Here is a 19,476-nt window from a genome sequence, read left to right on the forward strand (position 1 = left end):
CGACCGTCCACTTGACTGAATAGTTCCTTGCTGACATGACGGGTGCATAGCTTCGTGCGGTTTCCGCCAGATATGCACCCTCCCGTCCGCTCGAAATAACTGGAAACGGTACTCATCGGACCAGGAGACCTGTCTCCAATCATCCAAGGTCCAGTGCCGATGTTCTTTCGCCCAGTTGAGGTGTAAAGTCCTGTGTCGTGGTGTTACCAATGCGACTGTGGTGGGTCGGCGTCTCCCATAAGCTATTGCAGCTAATGATTACCTGATGGTCTAGGTGGAGACGTTTCTGGCACCTCCCTCGTTGAAGTCGGCGGTGATTTGTGCCACTGTCGTTCTCCGGTTGGCTGAAACAACGCGAGACAGCCACGTTCATCCACCATCTTTCTCCGCCCACAGCGGTTTACGATAAGATGTTATTCCGGAATGGCGTATTCCTGATACACTCTTTATGCTGTCGAACGGGGACAGTGCAATTTCTGTACCACTTCTGCAATAGAGTGACCCATGCGTCGGGCATCCACTATCATCCCTCTTTTAAAGTCAGTTAACTCACGACTTTTATCCATAGTGACACCGAATTACTGTCTAAATGCAGTGTACTTATATACCCGCCAAACGGTAGAGTGGTGACAGCGTCACGTTGCCCAGGAACCAGGTATCCTATGAATTCTGTTCTTTCTGGATACATGATAATGATGTCTTTATTTCAAAAATTATTTTAGAAAATTTGTTTGCATTTTACATTGGAAACATTTTGTCACAAGGTGGTACAAAAAGTTTGCAGAATGACTATGAAGAAATCATAATCATGCTGCAATAGACCGCTCAACAAAATTAACAGAACAAATTTTGTTTCATGAATATTTTATCATGTCGCCGAAGGCGAATATTTGATATATCCTGGCATTCAAATTCCGAGTATCGATCCTTACACAGGCGCTCGTTATCCTAATTATTCATTCCTATAAAAACATGGATTGCGACCACATCACTTTATTCCCGTTTTTGACTTACTCAGTGGGACAGCCCCATCTCCAGTACTCAGGATGGTAAGTCATCGTCCTTTAGATGATTCTTTGAGATGGCGGTCGTTGGACGACTTGTAGCTGGGCAGTCGCAGGCAGGGAAGCCACGTTGGCTTAATGTCAAGCAGTATTGTCTCGGCACTACGGAAGCAGGTTCAGGAGACCGGAATCATTACAAAAAAGATTGTAGTCACTTGGAACCAAGTCAGATTAATAAGGAGAGCTGTCCAGCACTTCAAGATCCGGATCTCTATTTGTATCAACAGTTAAAGAAGCACCTTGAGGGCAGGATCTGATCCACTGAAATAGCGAGAGTTGATCTGAACTTTTTTGTTTGCTGGATGAAAAACACGAGTTTCCGTGAGAAAAACCATGCTACCTTCGCCAGAGACCGACTTACTCTGCCACGTTGTGAAAAAGACCCATAAAAACTCCTCCTGTCATCGATGGAACTCGATGAGGGAGGAATTTTTGTCAGCTGAAATGGGAAGCATTTTTTTTTTTTTTTTTGGCTGATGCTGTATAAGCTTGCTTTCTTGCATCATATGCCTCTACTAATGCTAATGCTAATTTCAGTGGCGAAACTGCCATGCCGCCAGCTTCGCCACCGTGAGGGTTCGACAGGTGGTTTAGTATAGTTATTAACCATCACGTGGGCCATTCGATCATCTGTCGAGAGGACATAATTTATAGTTTGGCCACTGGCTAAATTACTTGTTACGCACGTTCTTCAGTGCAGAGATGCTCTTCGGAATCACTTCGAACTGCAGCTCTTAAGCAGATCACTGTTCTTTACATGCTGCAATGTGTAATAATAACGTATGTTTTCTTCGCATTTAGCAGACAGCATTTCTGAATGTATTATATATCGATGTATGCCATGATTAAAATTCATATTCATAAGTACAGAAAAGGGTGACTACATAGGATTAATAAGAAGTTTGTTTTTGTTTAAATATTAATGTTTTAATGTTACTTCAAATTCGCTAATATCGCCACCTAGTGGTTTCCAAGCACGTGGGTAAAGAAAACAATATGTTGATGTAGTCAAGTTACGCGTGTGTTTTTCCGTTATAATTATTGTTAGTAATAATAAATTTGTTATAGAAATGTTTATAATTTTTTGTTAAAGGGAAGATGGTGTTCATTCTTAGTGATGGAGGATAATAATTCATCAAAATTGCATTGCTATTGCGGCGTGTATGAAACTGAGCGGCACATGCTACAGTGCCAGAATTGCAAGAAGCTCTTTCATCCAGGTAAGACTTTTCATCAAAACGAAGCTTTGCAGTCAGGACTTTTTTTTTTTTTTTGTAAAGGGGATTTGGGCTGAAGTGAGGCAGTTTTTTCCTTGAGTGTTATCAGTATTATCTTAACCAAATCCATATAACTCAGACCACTCGTTAATCTAAATACTATTAAAAATATTCACTGAATGTTTCTTATAGTATAGGTTTACGTGTGGTCTGAGTTATGTAGATTTGGTTTGGACAACGCTGATACAGGAGATACTCAGGGGAAGAACTACCTCACTTCAGCGCCCCCAGTAGCTTTTCTGATCCCTTAGCATGAAATAATGACAGAGTAAATAATTATTAAATAGAACAATGGAAAGAGAGTTACCAACAAACAACTCACATAACACAGCTCCATTGAAATATTTTATTTAATTTTTTCTAATGACTTATGAAATGTGAAAACGATTCCTAAAAAAAAAGTATTGTATTCTACCATTTATCTTGTCCTCTGAGACATATAGATGTTTCTCCACTTGTTGCCAGTTTGGAGGTCTGGCTTGGACCATCATAGACTTGTGGAATTTCTAAAAGCTTCTTCAGTTAGGACTGTAAGCCAATTTTAGGCAGAGCGAGTAGGGTTTTCCTGAGTTATTTGTGGATTTTCAGTTGGCGCAGCATGCAAATCAGCCCATGAACACGCTCTTGTACAGACATAATACACACAGCTAGGTGTGGTCGAAGTTACTGATGTGTCTGAAACCCAACAACCACCATTTATTTTTCAGTTGTCACAGATTTAGTGACTGGAAAGGAAAGGACATAAGGTCATCCCAGTAAGCATTGTGTACTTTTGTGATTCTAAAAAAAAAAAAAAAAAACCTGTCTGTTCCAGTGCATTATATGAATAGATTGTAATTCCTGCATATTTGTTCTTTTCATTCACACATTTTTGAAAAGAGAAAGCGATAGCAGTCGTTAAAGGCAAAGACACAAGTTTTAATTTCAGAAGGCTGATTATAACAGTGTAGGATCTACATCGCCTCTAGATCAGTTAATCATCCCAGAACAGTTAAATCTAGGCAGATATAACTGTTCTGGGATGTTACATAATACTAACTAAGCATTAACCTAGAATTAGAAACATAGATTACACACTGTTGCAATTACACAATAATATAACTAACAACATATTATCATTGACAGTTTCAGACATGATTATACATCTATCCATAGAGGGATAATCATTCATAAAATGGAAATATGCAATTATTTCTAAAACTGGCAGTAGTAATAAATTATTGCCTACTTATCATGATGTACTTTGTTTCTTTCTATTAATATTTAACTGGGCAGATAGCAGAAGGTAGAATATGGGGAAATTATGGAATACCTTTAAACATTTATCACAGAAGCCATGGATGTGCATGCCCGCACACATAAAGACACGCCAAAAATATATAGCATGAGGAGGATGCTGAAATGGATGAATAGGGTGTTGGCAGGGTTAATAGATCAGAAAACAGGTGGTAGAGACATAATATAGAGACCTACAAGATAGTGAAAGTATCAGAAGCAGGATGGTCCCAGTTGGGGGACTAAAGAGGCTATATCTCTCACTCCAATCCTGATCAGAATAGTGTTGATTTTTTTATTGCTACATGATGATTAGAAAAAAGATGTCTTTCCTTGTCTTTTTTTCTTTTATAGCAGCATGTAACTTTATGAGGAGGTTGGAATAATGTTTCGCCATTGCAGTACAGCCCTTTTGAAGGTAATCCGTTAGTATTACACCATATTGGTCCCAAAAAAAAAAAAACAGCATCACCTTGCCAACGCTTGGTTGCATCGTTGTCTTTTTGGTGGGTGGTGATTCTGCATGCTTCCATTGTTTTGACATTTTTTTAGTTTTGGGATCATAGTGATGGATGCAAGGTCTTAACTTGAGGAATAGCAAACCCAAAATAGATTTGTTTTTAATTCAATCCCACCAAGTGGGGTTGAATTAAAAATAGTAGAGGAAGAAAGGAATCTGGGGGTTATAAAATGGGCGGACATGAAGTTTTCTGAAAAGTGTAAACAGGTAGTTACATGTTTACAGTTAGCTGATGCTGCATAAGCTCATACACTTGCTTTCTTGCATCGCATGCCACTACTACTACTACTACTATTTCTTCTTGGATTGTTGTGTGTTTTCCCTTGCAGAAAGAGAAACTGAATTAGTGATCTGTTTCACTTTATCCATTATGACACTTCATTCAGTGCTGCAAATTTAAAAAAATGGGTTATCAGATCAGAACCAAAATTTGTGTGGTTGCTATAGAGACTTCAAGGTATCAAACAAAAAAAAATTTCATCTTTTGATCACAACCACTTCTAGGTGAATGCAGATCTTTTTTGAATCTCCTCTCCCTCATAGAGATGAAAGTCCCTTCACAGTGAGGAGAAACTGTGAGTGAAGCTGAGCAGTATGTAATTAGCAATATTGAAATTACAGAAGATTTTGCCATAAAGGAAAAATTTAAGCCTAAAGGCAAATAAAGCCCACAGGATGATGGTATATACCCAATTTTGAGTGAGGTGGCAAGAGAGAGTGTTGAACCATTACAGTTAGTTACAAGGATGTCATTAGACTTAGGGGAGATTCCTGTGTCATAGAAATATTTATATTTTTGTATTTTTTTAAAAAAACAGAAAAACTTAATGCAAACATATAAGTCATTTAAAAAAGCTTTTTAAAAGCTTTTTTAAAAATTAGTCTAAGTATTTATAAGTAAGTTATTAGTTTAAATAAAAATTAATCTAGCCAGATAAAAATAGGACATACATTGCTATTTAAAATGAGATGTTTGTAAATAAGAGTTTTCACTGGAAAGGACAGTCTTCACAATGGCATTGATCATTCAGTTTGTGAGGTTATTGCAAAAGGGATCAAAGGGTGACATGAGTAATTATAGACCTGTTAGTTTAACTTCTGTTCCGGGGAAAATAATGGAGTTACTGGTTAAAGAAGCATTGCAGGATCATCTAGACAGGGCTGCAGTAATAATTCAGATGCAGCATGGGCTTGTTAAGGGGAAGTCTTGTTTGACAAATTTGATTGGATACTATGATGTGGTCACAAAGGAACTGGATGCAAAAAATAATTTTGATATATACTTGGATTTCAGGAAAGCTTTTGATATTGTTGCACATCGAAGACTACTGTACAAATTGGAGTAGTATGGCATTAAGAGCAAGTTGCTACAATGGATAAAAGGATGGTTGAGTGGGAGAAAACAGAGAATGGTAATCAATGGACACTGCTATTTGTGGACCAGAGTTATTAGTGAAATCCCCTAGGGTTCAGTGTTGGGCCCATTGTTGTTTTGTTTATTTATCAATGATATTGATGAAGGTATATCAGGCTTAATGTCGTAAGTTTGCAGATGACACAAAGGTTGGCAGGGTTGTTAATGACAGTTTGCTACTGCAACATAATTTAGAAAATTTGAGTAGATGGCCTGAGAAGTGGCAACTGAAATTTAACATTGGCAAATGTAAAGTGCTGCATATGGGTAGCAGTAAGCCAAAATAAATGTACCAATTGGGTGGTACTACACTCAGGGTAGTGGAGAATGAAAAAGACCTGGGGGTAATTGTGCAGTCAGATATGATGTTTTCTGATCAGTGCAGACAGGCTGCCAGAGCAAGTCATGGGGTCTTGTCAATGATAAACAGGAATTTTGCTAGCAGGGATAAGGAGGTGATTATTCTTTTGTATAAGGCAATGGTCAGGCCACACCTTGACTACTGTGTACAGGTCTGGAGGCTTCATTTTAGGATGGATATAGTTGCTAGAACGAGTACAGAGAAGGGCAACATAATTGTTGAGGGGAATAAAGGGGTGCTCTTACCAAGAAAGGCTTAAGTTCTGCAAATTGCAGTCTGGAGACTAGGCACCTGTGAGGTGATCTGACTAAGGTGCATAAGGCCTTGAATGGTTTGAGCAGGCTCAATGCTGATGGGATTCTTCCAGTCCCGGATTAAAGCAACTGGAGGCCCTGGGCTAGGAGACCTTGGGAGGCCCAAAATTAATAGCATCTGATCATGAGAAACAAAACCTTGTTCTATTCTTTATTTACTCAATGAAAGTAGAACACTGCTGAAATTTTAGCACTGATTAAAAGATTGTTTATAAAATTATAACCTTTAATAAGTTTACAAAAGTATGGAATTAATAAAGACGTTTACACAGAACATTCATAGGGGAATCTTAGCTATGTTATAACATTACACTATATACAAAGTCAGAAAACTTTCTTTCGAGCTTTTTTGGATGCAAACTTATCAGTAAGTCGCAGTTTATCATTTTCTATGCAGAGAATGCTTAGATCAGAAAACCGATCTTTGGACATTGTTGACCGTAGATCATTCTTTATCCTTTTTAGTCTAAAAAATGATCTTTCAGCAGTTCAGTTAGTAACCATTAAACACAGGAACAATCTGAAAATTGTTTCCACATTTGGAAAAGCTGTCCAGATTTTCTCCTGGAATATTATTTGATACATATCTTGATGGCTGAAAATTTCTTTTTCAGGGTGAGCTTGTTTTACGTACAGGTGGAAGTGCAAGAGTTCATTGACTAGACTAAGGTCAACACATCCTTTGGATACTCTTGCATCAACATCTCGACGCCATTGTGAATCTGTTCCTTGGTTTCTTGCAGGTTCACCAAAAATTAAAAATTGCCAGCTGCACTCCTATACACTTGTTGCACTTCTGTCTAGGTTGGCTTCAATAGCATCCATGACAGGGATAAATGAATTTACCCTAAACTTGTCCCTTGGAGAAAGTTCGTCTAAGGCTTCTGGTGCTATCCCATCATTGTTTTGTTTTTTTTGTACTCTCTGCCTTCTTTTGACAGTTTTGTACTCTATATCTGGTAGAGTAAATTTTGCTTGCTGTTCAGGTTCATCAAAATTAGCCCGAGTATTTGATACAAACTGTAATGTGAGTTGTAAATATTTGCACATGTGCTCAATGAAATTTGCAAAATTTGGAGTGCCTTGTTAACTTTATGAAATTGATCTAGCAAATATGTCCAAAGGTGAAGCATGAAAATGAATTCAAATTCTTCCATTTTCAGCCTGTCATCTAGTATCTCTTTTTTCAGTTTCATCACAGTAAATGACTGAGGGCTTCAACAATGTTAGCATAACTTTTGCTAATAGCTGCAGTAGCTTTGGCATGAGCCTCCCATCTTGTGTCTGATAAATGTTTAGGAACTTTTGACTCAGGAGGCAATAAATTTTTTAGCACTGCCCATCTTTTTGTAGAAGCTGAGAAAAAACAATAAAGCTCATTTATTGTGCCAAAAAAATTCACTGCATCCAGGCACGAGTCAACTGCAGTTCATCCATCTAGATTTAGGGAATGTCCAGTGCATAGAATAAACTTTGCAAACTTGTTTCTTTCCAGAATTGTTTGTTGAACGCTGTTATACTTTCCAGCCATATTGGGGGCACCTCCGTAGCCAGGTGGGAAGGAGCAACAGTGCGTAGCACACGCTTCTTGATTAGACCAGGGTTCGAGCCTGTCACCACCAAATACGGAGGATGTGGAAAGGTCAGAGAATGACCACCGCATATCCCGGAGCAATATGGCCTTAAGTTGCTAATGCTCCTAAAAACCAAACAACAACCACAAGCCATATTGGCTGCATTGTCGTATGATTGTCCTCTACATTTACTGAAATCAATTTCAAGTTCACTGAAGTAGTTCAGTATCGGCTCAGCCATACTTTCACCAGTGTGATTTTTCAGTTCAAAAAAACCCAGAAAGCATTCAACTGGTAATCCATCGCTAAGAGAAATAGATCTAACAATGACAGTAAGTTGATCAACATGGGAAATATCAGGGGTTGAATTGACTGATTTACTAAAATAACTCTGCTCGTTTGATGTCGCTCAGTATTGATTCTCGAACTTTATTAGCCATTAACACCAGGGGCTCACATCTGGTAAGTTGGGCTTGGCACACCCAGGTTCCTTAGCTGGATATCATCATTCTTCTCTTTCTTGGTGATTCCTTTCTACTTCTGACTCTTTCTCTCTCTCTCAGGGTAACTTGGGAATTTTTTTTTGGCTGGTGCAGCATAAGCCTCAGGCTTCCTTGCACATATGGCTAATAATAATAATCAACTGGATAACCTCTTCACATATGGTTTTGGATAAGTACGATGGCTGACCAGAGCCTTTACCTCCATACTGGGGGCGCCTCCGTAGCCAGGTGGGCAGGAGCAGCAGTTCGTAGCACACGCTTCTTGATTAGAACGGAGTTCGAGCCCGTGACCACCAGATACGGAGGATGCTGAAAGGTCAGGGAATGACCACCACATATCCCCAGAGCAATATGGCCTTAGTTGCTAATGCTCCTAAAAAACCAAATAACAACAACCTCCATACTGATTTGAGTGAGCACTCAGGAAGGGATCACATTTTTGCAATTAATTCAAGCAATCCAAGAAAGTTACCATTGTTTGGTGAACCAAATGTTTCATCATCTTCCCTAAATGCCAAGCCACGTTCTGCCAAAAGGGAAATCACTGCAAGCTATTGCAGTGATTTCCCTTTAGTACGTGTCTGAAGTACGTGTCTCCAGTAATCCTGCTCTGCTTTGATTTGCTCTTCGAGTTTTGATGTGAGCGTTTGACCACGCTTTCTTGTTAAGTATGCTAGCATAGAGTTTGTATGATTTTTAGAGTTTCCATGGGTTTGAACAAGATAAGTGTGATGCCAATCATCGAATCCAGTAGAAGCTAAAGCTGTAGTTGAGGTAGTTTGGTTAGAGAAAAGTTTGCACACAAAACAGTGGACTTTTCCTTTTGTGGGAGAATACACTAGCCATTCTTGAGGGTAGGTTTCTCCATTTACTTTAGTGGAATGGAATAAATTCTTTGAGCAGAACCAGGCTTGGGTTTTGTATTTTCGCTTCAAATTGGTAAAAGGTCCATTCCGGTGCTTACATTCCGATGGACCTTTCTCAATCCAGAATGATATTTTCTCGTTATTCAGTGTGGTCCATAAACCTAAGTCATTATTGTCTCTGAAATCACTAGTAGCATGAACAGTTGGTGTTTTTGTGTCTGCAATGTTAGGGTTTTCGCTGAGATCATTTGCTTTGTTTTCCACGTCTTTAAGATGGTAATGAGCTTGAACTGCTTCTTTTGGTGTAACTGTCTCATGGCATGTTTTTTCAGGGCCTTGTGTTAATTCTTTGACTGTAGGTCCTCTCACTTCATTGTCACTTTCTCCAGAAGTTTCTGTACTTGTAGTTACTGACAACAGTTCTCCTTGAAGTTCTTGGGAGGCTGTGTTCTGTATATAAACTGGTTGTTCTTCAGTAGTCTACTTGATTTTCTTCTGTTTGTAAACACGAATGTTCTGTATCTGAGGGATTATGTTGGGCTGTTCCTGCCTGCTGTACAAAGCTATATGACGCGATTGGCTTTAAACGCTTGAGTATTTCCTTCTGTTCTTTTTGTTGCTTTCTTTTACTAGCACCACTTTCATATTGCTTACTCATTATTATTTTCACAAAAGGACAAAATTAAATATTATTGTGATTCACAATGATATAAAAGAATCCTCACTCGTTCTCAAAACGCATGCTATAATAATGAACAGTGATCTGAACACTTGTATTGCTTCATAGCTGACTTTATCATTTGATTCTGAGTAGCTTTAAAGCCTCCACGAACTTTACTAAACAGTAAATATGCACTTGTGTAACTGTTATACAGTCATAGACTCATACGTCACGTGTTTAATGTTACTAAGCAACTGGGCCTAGATAGTAAAATCAAGGATTCAAGGCTTGAGTATGACTCTCATCAATGTGTTCCTGAATTTTGGATTTGTGCTTACACATTATTTTGGCCTATGTACATCCCTGATTTTTATCATTACAAATTAAATAAAATTAATGCTAAATTTCGAAAAATTTTTTTGGCAGGAGGCCGATACCCCCCCCCCCCCATAGATTATGAGGCCCTGGACTGCAGCCTGCTGAGCCCATATGTAAATCCACCACTGGATTCTTCCTCTTGCTGAGATTACGATCCTCAGTGGGCATAAACTCAAATTCAGGAAAGACAGTTGTAGAATAGATATGCGGAAATTTGCCTTTAGTTAGCAGGTAGTTGATTGCTGGAACAAACCTTCCATCTGTTGTAGAAGTTGATAGCTTAAATAAATTCAAGGAAGAACTGTACAAACTTTTGTAGCAATGGATGGGTGAGAAGTGGGAAGGTTTTTTTTGGCTGATGCTGCATAAGCTTGCTTTCTTGCATCATATGCCTCTACTAATGCAAAAGTTGCTGTATAATTGCACTATATATATATAAACAGCACTTCTTTTAAGAGAAATATGATACAGCTTTGTTGTTTGGCACTTCAAATGACATGAGGCCACGAGTACCCATGGAGGAGAACTTTTTGAATGTACCATATCTGAATAGTGTACATTTAATTAAAAGACTTTATGAACTTAAAAAAAAAAACATAATATAATTATATGGTGGGTATATAATTTGAAGTATTGTGCAGAAAATCCATCAAAATTATTATCAAAAGTATGAAGAAAGTATAAGGCCTGGTGTAGCTATGTGGTGAGATAAATTCAGGTTAGTCTATTTTAAACAGATTGAAATAGCAATCTGTTTAAAACAGATAACTGTGCAGTCAGTGCGAGCTGCAGTAATACATGTTTGAGTTTGACTGTGGTTTGAACTCATGTGACCTCTAAATACTGTATCGTTGTATTTTTTATCTTGTAAACTCCTTTGATCATATGTGGCTAACCTGTAGTATAAAACGAAAATTTATATTATTAAATTTTTATAATTTATTTATAGTAATTGCCGTTTGGACTACTGTTGTTTTATTTTAAATTCTATTCTTTTTTTTTTTTTTTTGCTCATTTTTCAGGTTGTTTGAAATCAGGTCGACCAAGCAGTTTGGTAGGTGACGTATACTTTAGATTTACCTGTGAGCCATGCTCATCTGATGGAAATGAAGTCTGTGAAAGGATGAAACTGAAGTGGTAAGATAAATTATGATTAATCAGAACTTAATGAACAGGGCTCCCTGTTTGCTTAAAAATAAAATGGATGATTTTCCATTTTATTAAAAACTATCGTTAAGGTGTTAAAAAGTTTTTAGTGGTAACTATAACATATCTAAGATGATGACCATACATGAGACTTCCATATCATTCTGTTTACTATGGTCAATCATTTAAAGTGAATAACCAACAAAAAATTAATTATTCCAGAAGACCTCATAAGTTTTGCATACTGGGGAACTTATTAGTTTCCTACTTATTTCTCCTTTATGATGAATGTATATAAAAACAAGTTAGTAGTGACATTCATATTCATACCACTCATTACAAATGTAATATTCCTATTAAATAAATTATTAATTTGAGGCCACTGAATAATTTACTGATTTTTTATGAAGAGTATGTGTAATTAAACTACTTCATACCAAAAGGAACTGTGATCAGATCTTTTATTATTATTATTATTTTAAATCAAAGGTTAAAAATTCATGGTAACATTGGTTAAAATAAAGCAAGACATCCAGTATATTTGGAACCTAACATATAAGGCTCAACTCTTAATATCTGAATAGTGTAAACCATCTATTTTAAACAGATTGAAAGAGCAATCTGTTTAAAACAAGACAGTTTTTAGGATTGCACTTGGTGCAATCCTACAAAGAACGAATCCATAAACTGTCGAGCCACCTCCTTTGCTAGTATCTATGCGAATGATCAATGATAATTGCACCAAAAGTGCTTAGCGATAGTAGATTTCCTGTAATCGGCCAACTCTGCCACTCTCAGTGCATTTTTAAACTTATCCACTGACTCCTCTAGAAAATGTTCCCCACAATCCAGACATTTGATTATGTGTATAGCCCACTTATATCCTCAGTAGGTACAAGGTCCTTTACTCTTGACAACTATATGCATCCTTTGTGCCAGCAGCTGCACATAGCATATTGAATGCCATAATTTCTTCAAGATATTTTCTGTTAAGCCCAGATGTAAGGAATGTGTGTAATGGCAGTGGATGTAAATGCTTCTCCCCCCCCCAAATATACTTGTCCAAAATCTTCTGGGGGTAGCTATGCTTTTGGTGATATACTGTGACATGTCTAATCTGGAGGTGCTACTTTGGCTTATGCCATAATGCAGCATGTGTGTGTGTCTGTTTCCCCCAACATTTAAGTTTCTTATAAACCTTTTTCTTCACCCTAGGGACATCTCTACAAACAAACACATCAAGCGCAAGTATGCCCTACCTCCAAAGGAAGGAAGGAAGAAAATCCATTAAGAAAATTGAGGACTTCTTCCATGCACATGTGAGGAGGGGAAACCAATTTCCCAAAGGAAAATTTAAATTTTGGAGAGAGAGAGAGAGAGAGAGAGAGAGTGAGAGTGAGTGAGTGAGTGAGTGTGTGAGTGAGTCTCCACACTCAAAGTGATCCTGTCTTCTGCATAGCATTCCCCCATCCAATGCTATACGCACATGCCTCACCTCCCTGTTCATTGAGAATGCACGTTGTTGTTATTTGTTATTTTTTTTTTTAGGAACATTAGCAACTAAGGCCATATTGCTCCGGAGATATGCGGTGGTCATTCCCTGACCTTTCTGCATCCTCCGTATTTGGTAGGCACAGGCTCGAACCCTGGTCTAATCAAGAAGCGTGTGCTATGCACTGCTGCTCCTGCCCATCTGGCTACGGAGGCGCCTCAGAATGCATGTAAGGAGGGACATCACATCAAAGAATGCAGTAGTAGTACTTGCATCTCTTACTTGCATCTGCATAAGCTCATACACTTGCAAAGCAAGTGTATGAGCTTATGCAGCATCAGCCAAAAAAAAAAAAAAATCACACCATTCCCTCCAAATGCCTGTCCAGTTCCTCCTTAAATTTATTTAACCTATCAACTTCCACAACAACAGATGGAAATTTGTTCCAACAATTAACCACCCGCTGGCTAAAGGCAAATTTCCGCACATCTATTCTACATCTGTCTTTTCTTAATTTGAATTTATGCCCCCTTAGGTTCGTAATCTGAACAAGTGGAAGGATCCCATCAGAATTCAGCGTGCTGAACCCATTCAAGGCCTTATACACCTCAATCAGATCACCGTGCAGGTGCCTAGTCTCCAGCCACTGCAATTTGCAGAACGTAAGCTTCTCTTGGTAAGAGGGTCCCTTCATTCCCCTCACCAATCTTGTTGCCCTTCTCTGTACACGCTCAAGCAAATCTACATCCTTCCTAAAATGAGGCCTCTAGACCTGTACGCAGTACTCAAGGCGTGGCCTGACCATTGCCTTATACAGAGGGACAATCACCTCCTTTTCCCTGCTAGCAAAATTCCTATATAATATTGACAAAAAACCCCATGACCTGCCCTGGCAGCCTGTCTGCATTGCTCAGAAAACTTCATATCTGACTGCACAATTACTCCCAAGTCTTTTTCATTTTCTACTACCTTGAGTGTAGTACCACACAGTTGGTACGTTTCTCTGGGATTACTTCTACCCATATGTAGTACTTTGCATTTGTCAAGGTTAAACTTCAGTTGCCACTTCTTAGCCCATCTGCCCAAATTATCTAGATCCTGTTGCAGTAGCACATTGCCATTACTGTCATTAACAACCCTGCCAACCTTTGTATCATCTGCAAACTTCGACACTAAGCCTAACATACCTTCATCAATATCATTGATAAATATACAAAACAACAGAGGACCCAACACCGAACCCTGTGGGACTCCACTAATAACATTAGTCCATGAAGAGCAGCACCCATTGATTACCACCCTCTGTCTTCTCCCCCTCAACCATCCTTTTATCCCTTTTAGCAACTTACCCTTAATACCATTCTGCTCCAAGTTGTACAATAGTCTTCCATGCTCAACAGTGTCAAAAGCTTTCCTGAAATCCAAATATATGATATCAAAATTGTTTTTTACATCCAGTTCCTTTGTAACCACATCATAATATCCTATCAAATTTGTCAGACAAGACTTTCCTTTAACAAACCCATGCTGTGTCTGAATTATTGCTGCAGTCTTGTCTAGATGATTCTGCAATACATCTTTAACCAGTGACTCCATTATTTTACCTGGAACAGAAGTTAAACTAACTGGTGTGTAACTACTCGTGTCACCCTTTGATCCGCCTTTGTGAATTGGGGATACATTTGCACATCTCCAGTCTGTGGGGACCTCCCCTGAGTCCAAGGATGCTCTCATAATTATGGCTAAGGGTTTGCTTAGTTGCTTTGCCGCCTCCTTTAATATAACTGGATAGATCCCATCCACCCCAGGTGCCTTTCTTATGTTTAACTTCAACAATTTCTCCTCCACTTTGCTCTCAGTTATTACAAAATCATTAAGCACCCTGCTACAATTTGATAACCTTCTGCTATTTTCTTTTCAAACCTTAATAACTCCTCATGTGTGAATGTAGATGCAGAATACTCATTCAGTTTGTTTGCTATCTGAGCAGAATCATCAACAGCCGAACCATCGATATCAAGTGGACCAATCAGATTCATCTCCTTCCTTTTAGAGTTTATATAAGTAAAGAAATCCTTGTTTTTTTTCTTAGCATCTTTTGCCAAAGATTTCTCGTAATCTGCCTTCGTCTGCCTAACCTCCTTTGTGACCTGATTATGGACTAGCTTATATAGCTTATATCATTACCACACAGTCCTCAAATATCTGGGTGTGAACAAAATTTATGGTCTTTATTGTCCTAAATGGTAAATTTGGCTTTCCCTACAATAGGAGATATTAGCTTGGCCAAGTATTTGGAGAATGCATAAGTAGGGCTGCCTACAAATGACACAGTAGGTCAAACTAGAATCCCTGTATTGTGAACTTTTGTTAGACCATAAATCCTAAGCAAGAAACCAGTGGTACACAATGTCTAATAAGTGTTCTTGGAAATTTTCTCGGCATCCAGCCAACCTTCTAATCTCACCAAGGGCTTTATGCAAGTTATAAGTTCTCTTGTTCTTTAGCAGTTTCAAGCGTTTGCAGTGATACTTCATTTTATTGAGGATCACAATTAACCACTGTTTGTCAAGTCTGGGTGCGAGGTTAGCCTGTGCGGACGTAGCTCCTTGAAGCTCTTCGAACAGAGAAGTTTTTCCTGATTTATTTTCTGATTTATTAGTTTAAATTGTCATATTAACTTATTTTCTAGAGTAGCTTTATATTCCTAGTTACGATACTTAGTTTAAAGTTTAACTTAGACAGAGATTTTGTAGGTATTACTTAGTATCGGTAACGGTATCAAATCCACGTGTCACAAATTGAACGAGAGGTCTTTTTTTAACCAAATTTAGTCGATTTATTAACCAATTGTTATATCAAATTATCTTCTATAAGTAGATTATAGACCTAGTCAGGATCCTTAGTTTATTCTAAATTGAGATAGCGAGATTTGGAAGCTAATCAATACTTACGAGTCCGTAGAAGTACCGTTCGTGAATTCCAGCCATTTTTACACGATAGCATAAGCTTAGTGTAGTATAGTGCATAATATAATACTGTCAATTAATCAGTAAATCTATTAATCTTGATAAACTTTATTGTCAGTTAAATTGTATTTTTAACTCTATATATATATATATAACGACTTAATCGTAACAAATAATTAATACATAACTATAGTGGTACACGTGATACGGAAGTTGTATAAAGGGAACTCGTAGAAAACACTAGATACCAAAAAAAAAAAATATAACATAACTGTTTGGGATATAACTTAAGGATTTAATTTTTGTTTTGAAATTTTATTGAATTAAATCGGAATCATGACTCTGACCAGAGCAGCAAAGCAAAAGGCTCAAGCTAATGGGAGTGCTGTGGTTCAGGGGAGAACTGAGGGGGGCAGTTGCCCTCTGAATCACAGTCTTTTAAAATGCACTGTTTGCTTGATGTTTGCGGAGCAGTCGGGTACGGGACATGATACTGCCAAGGGGGATGTCTTTGTGTGTGCACGATGTAAGGAGTGCAAGGAAATCAGGCGACAACTCAGCGTTGTTATGGGCCTTTATGAGAGCTTGAAGGACAGGGTGGATACCCTCGAAGGAAATAAATTGAGGGGCCCATCAAGCTCTCAGCTGCCCACATCAACGCCAGAGCTTGCACTTGTCCATCAGGCAACACAGAGGCAGCCCCCTAGGCAGAATGCGCTGGTCCCACAGGAACTAGTAGTTGTTGGTGACTCTATTGTCAGGGAAACGGGGAACATGCTTTGTAAAAAGGATAGGTGGAATAGGACCAGGGTATGTCTGCCAGGGGCAAAGGTTGATGACGTTGTAGAGCGGATATCATCTTTTAAGGGCACAAAAGGTGATATAGTTGTACACGTTGGCACTAATGATATTAAGAGTAGAAGACCGGCGGAATTACTTAGCAAGTACAGGTCACTGTTGAAAAAAAGCTGTGAATTAGGGTTGAATTTGAAAGTGTCTGCAATTCTGCCCAGACACGATAGGAGGGAGTATATGATGAGAGCCTTGTCGATCAATTCGGCCCTGGAGGGATTGTGCAAGGCTCAAGGGGTAGAATTTTTTTCAGCCTGGACTGTACTTGTTAACAGGAGAGATTGCTTCTACAGGGATGGGATACACTTAAATAGAAAGGGTGCAAGAATTTTTGCTGATGCTGTCGAGGCAGTGTTAGGTGGGTCGGAAAACTGCTAGTTGGGGGGGATACAAGGACTAATAGATTAACAGTAGCCACTGGCAGAGGTGGAAGTGATTCTTGCACTGCTTCTATTGAAATGAGCAGAAGCCTGAAAAACAAGATGCAGGATATTTCAGAGACTGCTGGTAGTCATTGCGGTACAAGTAAACACATGGGTTGTGTTAGGGTAGCTAAGAATAGAAACAGGTGCATGTATACCTGCGTGTACACCAATGCTAGGAGTTTGGTAAATAAATTTGATGAATTTGAGGTATTGCTCAAAACATCAAAGGCAGATATTGTTGGGATATCAGAGACGTGGTGTCACACAGATATAAGTAATGCGGAACTGGAATTTGGGGAATACAATGTGTATAGAAAGGATAGACAGGACAGGAGGGGAGGAGGGGTTATGCTATTAATTAAGAAACACATAAAGTCCAAGGAAGTGAAGCCAGTCGACATCGATGGACAGGGCAGTGTCGAGTCAGTTTGGTGTGACATAAGCATAGGGAAATCAAAATTGAGAGTAGGAGTGTGCTATAGGCCTAATGACTCTGATGAGTATAATAAGATATTGTACAGGGAAATAGAGTGGGCCAGTAAATCAGAGAGTCTTATAATGGGGGATTTTAATTTCCCAGATATTGACTGGAATTTGTGGGTTGGTCACTCGCACACTAGCAAGGCTTTTGTGAATTTATTGGATGATTGTTTTCTACATCAGCATGTTCGTGAGGCAACAAGAGGGAGCAATACTCTTGATCTGATTATCAGTAGTGATTCTTCATTCTAAGAATCTGCAGATAAATGAACCACTAGGTGGCAGTGATCGCAGTGTGTTGAAGTGGGATTTACTCAAGGAGGTAACTACCATCAGAGGTAAAGGGAAGGGTTTTTGTTTTCGTAAAGGCGACTATGATGGTCTGAGACAGTATTTAAATTCTATACAGTGGGACCAACTGATGATGTTACCAACAGCAAACTCAAAATGGGAAGCATTCAAGGAACTAATCTTGGTGGCTACCAGGCTTTACATACCAACTAAGAAATATTGTTCAAGGTTTAGGCCTAAATGGTTGTCAGATGAACTAATGAGACATATGGCAGAGAAGAAAAATGCATGGGATACATACAAATTAATGGGTGACATGGAAGCCTATGGTAGATATAAGTTGGTCTGTAACCAAGTCACAAAGGAGATTAGGCAGGCAAAGGCAGACTACGAAAAATCCTTGGCAAAGGATGCAAAGAAAAACAGAAAAGAGTTCTTTACATATTTAAACTCGAGTAGGAAAGGGATGAATCAGATTGGTCCACTGGATATTGATGGTTCAACAGTTGAGGATCCTGCTCAGTTGGCTAACAATCTAAACGAGTATTTTGCATCTACATTCACGCATGAGGAGTTATTCAGGAAGGAGAATGATGTGGGTAAAGTAAACATTGGCAGTGAGCTGGATGATTTTGTAATAACTGAGAGGAAAGTGGAGGAGAGATTGTTGAGGATAAACATAAAAAAGGCACCTGGGGGTGGATGGGATCTATCCAGTTATATTAAAGGAGGCAGCAAAGGAAGTAAGCAAACCCCTAGCCATAATTATGAGAGCTCGTTTGGACTCAGGGGAGTTATCCATAGACTGGAGATGTGCAAATGTAACCCCAATTCACAAAGGAGGATCAAAGGCTGACACAAGTAATTATAGACCTGTGAGTTTAACTTCTGTTCCAGGTAAATTAATGGAGGCACTGGTTAAAGAAGCACTGCAGGATCATCTAGACAAGAATTCAGTTATAGCTCAGACGCTGCACGGTTTTGTTAAGGGCAGGTCTTGCCTGACCAATTTGATTGGATACTATGATGTAGTCACAAAAGAACTGGATGCAGGGAATAACTTTGATATTATATATTTGGATCTTAGAAAGGCTTTTGATACTGTTGCACATGGAAGACTGCTGCACAAATTGGAACAGTGTGGCATTGGAGGCAAATTGCTGCTACGGATAAGGGGATGGTTGAGTGGCAGAAGACAGAGAGTGGTAATCAATGGACACTGCTCAACGTGGACTAATGTTATTAGTGGAGTTCCTCAGGGTTCAGTGTTGGGTCCGTTGTTGTTTTCGGTGTTTATGAATGATATTGATGATGGGATATCAAGTTTAATGTCCAAGTTTGCAGATGATACAAAGGTTGGCAGGGTTGTTAAGGACACTACTGACGCTATGCTGCTGCAACAGGATCTGGAAAGGTTGAGCAGATGGGCTGAGAGGTGGCAAATGAAGTTTAACATTGACAAATGTAAAGTATTACATATGGGAAACAGTAACCCCAGAGCAACGTATCAACTCTGCGGTACTACACTGACAGTGGTGGAGAATGAAAAGGACCTGGGGGTAATTGTGCAGGCAGATATGAAGTTCTCTGAGCAGTGCAGACGAGCTGCAAGAG

At 38.9% G+C, this 19,476-nt stretch overlaps 1 protein-coding gene across 1 annotated transcript in view; it reads left to right on the plus strand.

The window, feature by feature from the left end:
• Positions 1-2,203: 2,203 nt before the first annotated feature.
• Atac2 (Ada2a-containing complex component 2) overlaps positions 2,204-19,476 on the plus strand; it is a 95,257-nt gene continuing 77,984 nt past the window's right edge. Inside the window, exons 1-2 of the mRNA XM_090373682.1 lie at positions 2,204-2,284; positions 11,230-11,344. Of these exons, the coding sequence (XP_090229808.1) occupies positions 2,245-2,284; positions 11,230-11,344 (155 nt within the window). The 5' untranslated portion in view covers positions 2,204-2,244. The remainder of the gene's footprint in view (positions 2,285-11,229; positions 11,345-19,476) is intronic.

Source organism: Mastigoproctus giganteus, chromosome 5, assembly GCF_048544385.1.
Source record: "Mastigoproctus giganteus isolate SK-2022 chromosome 5, ASM4854438v1, whole genome shotgun sequence".
NCBI classification, from domain to species: domain Eukaryota; kingdom Metazoa; phylum Arthropoda; class Arachnida; order Uropygi; family Thelyphonidae; genus Mastigoproctus; species Mastigoproctus giganteus.